The sequence below is a fragment of the Gavialis gangeticus genome, unplaced genomic scaffold (assembly GCF_001723915.1).
Source record: "Gavialis gangeticus isolate Ggan-Ray unplaced genomic scaffold, GavGan_comp1, whole genome shotgun sequence".
Classification (NCBI taxonomy): Eukaryota; Metazoa; Chordata; order Crocodylia; family Gavialidae; genus Gavialis; species Gavialis gangeticus.
Genome location: NW_017729025.1, coordinates 41,960,537 through 41,965,135, shown reverse-complemented (window position 1 = coordinate 41,965,135; position 4,599 = coordinate 41,960,537). Strand labels below are relative to the sequence as shown.

Below are 4,599 nucleotides of genomic sequence, written 5' to 3'. Positions count from 1 at the left end.
TTAAAAAGCAAACAATTCTGTTATGTCCTTGTCTCACCACCCAATCTGAGCCCCCCCCCCCAAAAAAACAACAACAACAAAAAAACCCCCAACAACAAACAAAACAAACTATTCAGCAATTTCTGAGAACAAGATGAAAACAAGTTTACCCTTAAGGGGAAAACATTCTTGAATGCTTCTCTTTGAGAGGCTTCAGGATGCTTTGGGGCTGGGACTTGACTTGACATTTGATGGGAGTGTGATTTGTGTCCAGGATTCTAACAACATTGCAGGAGCCCAAGTAGGATTTTCCTTACAGTTCAGCTCCAGGATGCTTTGAGCTCTTTTAGGTAAGGGGACTGGAACCGAGAGCAGAGATACTGTCTCTGTAGTTCTTTTGATTGTTTCACTGCTGGCAGCAGGGAAGAAGAAACTGCTAGATTCAAATGCTGAAGGGATAAGAGCCAGACCTGGAGTAGAGGGGTAGTTTGGAGTAAGGCATGAGGGGATGAAGAGCAAGCTTGTAACTGAAGTATGGTAGGTGGAAATGTGGAACTGGCACTGGGTACATTGCACCTTAGCTAAGCAAGGAGAGAGGGAGCAGTGAAAACTGAGACCAAGCAGGGAGCCTAAGGGCAACAGCTGGAAGAGAATTGGAACTGGCAAGGCAAATAAATTGGAACAAGCAGCCAAGTTGGTCAGGGGAAAGACACTGATTGAATAAGAAGCTTGGAAGGGAAGACCAGGTGACATGGGCATGGGGGAAAGAGAAAAAGATCAGAGGAGGGGCTAGGAGTAGGGGAACTGGGACAGGTTAAGTGAGGACACCAGAGACTGAAATGAGAGAATAGGATTGGGATAAGGAGCCAACAAGGGGAAACAGAGATAGAGATATAACTTGGGACAGGTTGGAGGGAAAGGAGAAGATGGGGAACCTAGGGAAGTCAGTGATCACAAGTGTCCCCTGGAATGGAATAAGAAGTTCCCAAGCCTCGCTGTTCCTCTGCAGTCAGCTGGCATCTGTGAAACATACCAGCAGATTGCCCCATCTGTGTACACTGTAGGTCCACACAGAGGATAACAACCTACTACTGCTGTCTGTTATTCATGCAATTCAAGTGGCAGTGGTCTGAGCAATGGGCTTAAGGATCTAAATCAGGGGTGGGCAATTATTTTGGGGAGAGGGCCACTTACTGAGTGTTGGCAAGCCATCAAGGGCTGCATAACAGGCAGCCCAGGGCAGATTAATATTAATTTTCTAAATTTTTTAGGGGCCCCACAGGTCGGATAGAATGGCCTGGTGGGCTGCATCCAGCCCTTGGGCCGCATTTTGCCCACCCCTGATCTAAATGATGATGAGCCATCTGGTTGTCAACATGATGACATGACAATTCGTGTGTTTTTTCAGTTAGAGGCAAGGATTTTTTAGAGTGATATCTTTTGTTGGACCAACTGTATAGCTCAGATAAAGTTAGACAAGCTTTCAAATGCAAGACATCCTTCTTCGGTCTGCTTTTTAATAAAAACTAAAACTAAACAGATTCCTCCTCTTCTCCCTCCCTCTGAAACCCCCCCTACAACACCCATACCCACACACAAATTATGTTAAGATTGTAAAGTCTAACGCTTGACTGTATCTCTTGAATTTGGCGATTATATGTTATTATATGTATTCTATAACATGGTATTACATGGTTGCATACTGTTTTTTGCCTCAAGACTTGTCTCATTTAGCACAAAAGATAGACTTGCTCTGGGATGAGTTAGATCCATGTAGTGAAGAAGACTTGTGTCTAAGATCCCTGGTTTATTTGTTGAAATGACTGGAATGTGAAAAATAAATAAGCCAGAAGATTGCAGGAGATAAATAATGGTCTCCTTTTAGGTGAATTCTGCCCTGCACAACTGGATTCTAGCCTTCCCTGTACTACAGAACTCCCATGTGCTACAACAAACTTTTCAGAGCTGATTGCTAACCCTGTGTTCCTGGGTACCTAATCTGAGACTCTAGTATTTGGGAAAGTGCTGAAAACTCAGCTGCAACTAATGTTAAACAGGAAATGTACATTGAGCAAATTAAGTGCTATATAATTAAATGTCAAGTCCTGGGTTTTTCGAATTAGACAAACAAAATTTGTCAGTTCCTCCATCTGCAGAGAAGATAATGCCCCTATATTTTACCACGCTGGTGAGAAAAATAAATTAATGTTTGTAAAGAACTCTAGACTAGAATGATACACACCACAGAAAAAGCCCATAAGAAAATTAGTAATTCTGTATTAAGAGCAGGGTTTGAACAGTTTACAGTAAATAGAGCTTGGGACCATACTCTGAACAATGAACAGAAAACAAGATATTAAATAAACTGCTTGTTAAGTGAGTAACAGTCCGTTCTGCCCTGGATGAGGCAGGAGCCCTGTGGAAAAATACAGTATGAGGTCATATAATTTGCCTATAAAACAGGCGCACCCAGGCATGGGGATTGAATTAAGCTTTCACAGTTACCCTTAGTTACCCACCTCGTAACATTTGAACACTTGATTTGGCATCCTTTACATTTTTAAAGTGGATGTATGTGAGAATAATGTGAATTTTTAGAGAAAACCAAGTCAGAATGTGAGCTTTGGCATTTTAATTAAACCCCATGTATGATGTTAATCTATAGCACTTTATCACTTAATAATTTATTTTATTAATTTTGAACAAAAAATACTTTCTATGCATTTCTTAGGTTAGGATTATATCGCGAAGCTGAAAAACAATTTAAGTCAGCTCTCAAGCAACAAGACATGATAGATACAATACTATATTTGGCAAAAGTAAGTAGATTTTTCCAATTCAAACAGAATGTATTTGTTTTAAAATAAATTTAAATTCTAATATATCTCTGAAAATCCAAAGGCCAGCAGGCTGAGAAGATGTAACTTGACACACACACTGATTTAAAAGCTTTACAATTTCCTTTTAAAATAGTAAACCAGTCTTCTGTCAGAACAAGTTTAAGCTAAGCATCAGAACTAGCCCAAATTAGAGTGAGAGCTTTTATTTTAAGACATGCATTCCAGAAAATAGTTAAAATTATGTTAGCATGAAGCTTTATTTTTAAAGAATGTTGGTTTTATTATGCATTTCCTTTAGTTTGCCTTATTCTGATACTTTAAAATCAAAATACAATAAAATACCGATGTAGGAAAAATAAATCTCTGGTTTAGATTGTGACGTATACATGGATTTGGCAGTTTGTGTTAAGAGAGTGCTTGGGGGGAAAAAAGTACTGGTTTTGAGGGCTAAACAGGATTTCTTTGGGGAATGTACAAGTCTAAAGATACTATCTCTGCTATTTATTGTGTTCTCTTCAACAGCAAATAACAATCAGGATTCTATAGCTGCAGGATAATTGGAGCTGCTATACATAAAAACAGTGTAGCTGTCTGCAGTCTCCTAGGAAACCAATAAGTGTAACTAAAGGAAGCTAGAAACTGATTTCACTTATGAAATCAAAACACAGGTCTGGAAGGGGCCTCTTGGGCCACTGAGTCCAGTTCCCTGCATTCACAGGCAACCATTTACCCAAGGAGTCTCCAAAACTGCCACTTCAAACCTGTGATCACATTCAACCACAAGGCACAAAACCAGAAACACCAAGAACATGCTATGTGCCATAGCTAAAATCAGGGGAGGCAAGAACATGGCCAGTACCTTGCCACTGCAGTGACCAGGGAGGATCTGAGGATCATAATCCTTGCCAATCTGACCTAGGGGGTGAAATCCTTTGTGACACCAAATTTGTTAATTGGTATAACTAGCAGAAGAGCAAGAATTTCTGACCAGAAACCTCTGAGTTTTCAAAGTACCTGCAAGAGCTTCAGCATGTCCCCATCAAACCCCCACAGCCTTAGCTAAACCAGTGTCCCCGTGATTCAAAGGAAGACTGGAAATAAAAAAAAATGTACAACTGTGAAGAGGCTTCCTCCACCTCTTCACAGAAAAGGAAGGAAAACTGGGAAGACTTACCAGACCAGGAGGAAGCATTGCTTATGCGGGGAACGCCACAGCTGCTGGAATGCCATCGTCACTGGTCCTTCCAGATTGGCATTCCCTGTACCCGATGCCCTACTTCTGGTGGAGGAACTGCACTGCAAGGAGGAGAAGATACATGGGGAACTCCAGCGGTGCAAATCCCAGGGATGGGGAGAAGACCAGATTCCAGTCTTGGAACTCGAAGGAGCTCTAACTACGGGAGCTGCACTCTGCTATGTCCTTTAAACGGGGAGACCAGAGAACCAGGAAAAGTTGGAGCAGCTGCAAGCCTCTCAGACTGACAGAAGGTTGTTTTGGGGTTTTTTCCTTTTTTTCTCTTGCTTTTGAATTATGATTATATAATATAGCGGGTGGGAACTGATTGATTTTGGGCCTGATCATGAAAGGGGAAGATACCCTGAACCATGTAAGTGCTATTGAATCGCTGTAGGAGCAAAGAAACTGCCTATCTGCCATTAGTTTTCTTTTGTTTTTTTCTTCAATTTAATTTGTTCTTACCTGCGAGTTGTGTGTGGACAAGGAGTGTTCTCCAGCCTAGGGGAAACAGATCTGTGCCTTTAAAAAAAAAAAAAAAAAAAA

At 41.1% G+C, this 4,599-nt stretch overlaps 1 protein-coding gene and 1 long non-coding RNA gene across 2 annotated transcripts in view; one reads left to right on the top strand and one right to left on the bottom strand.

The window, feature by feature from the left end:
• TTC8 (tetratricopeptide repeat domain 8) overlaps positions 1-4,599 on the top strand; it is a 74,415-nt gene that overhangs the window by 44,553 nt on the left and 25,263 nt on the right. Inside the window, exon 8 of the mRNA XM_019518680.1 lies at positions 2,711-2,798. Within this exon, the coding sequence (XP_019374225.1) occupies positions 2,711-2,798 (88 nt within the window). The remainder of the gene's footprint in view (positions 1-2,710; positions 2,799-4,599) is intronic.
• The window catches only part of LOC109298542, a 16,554-nt gene that overhangs the window by 11,126 nt on the left and 829 nt on the right, over positions 1-4,599 (bottom strand). The window contains exon 2 of the long non-coding RNA XR_002097641.1: positions 3,994-4,115. This is a non-coding gene — a long non-coding RNA (uncharacterized LOC109298542). The remainder of the gene's footprint in view (positions 1-3,993; positions 4,116-4,599) is intronic.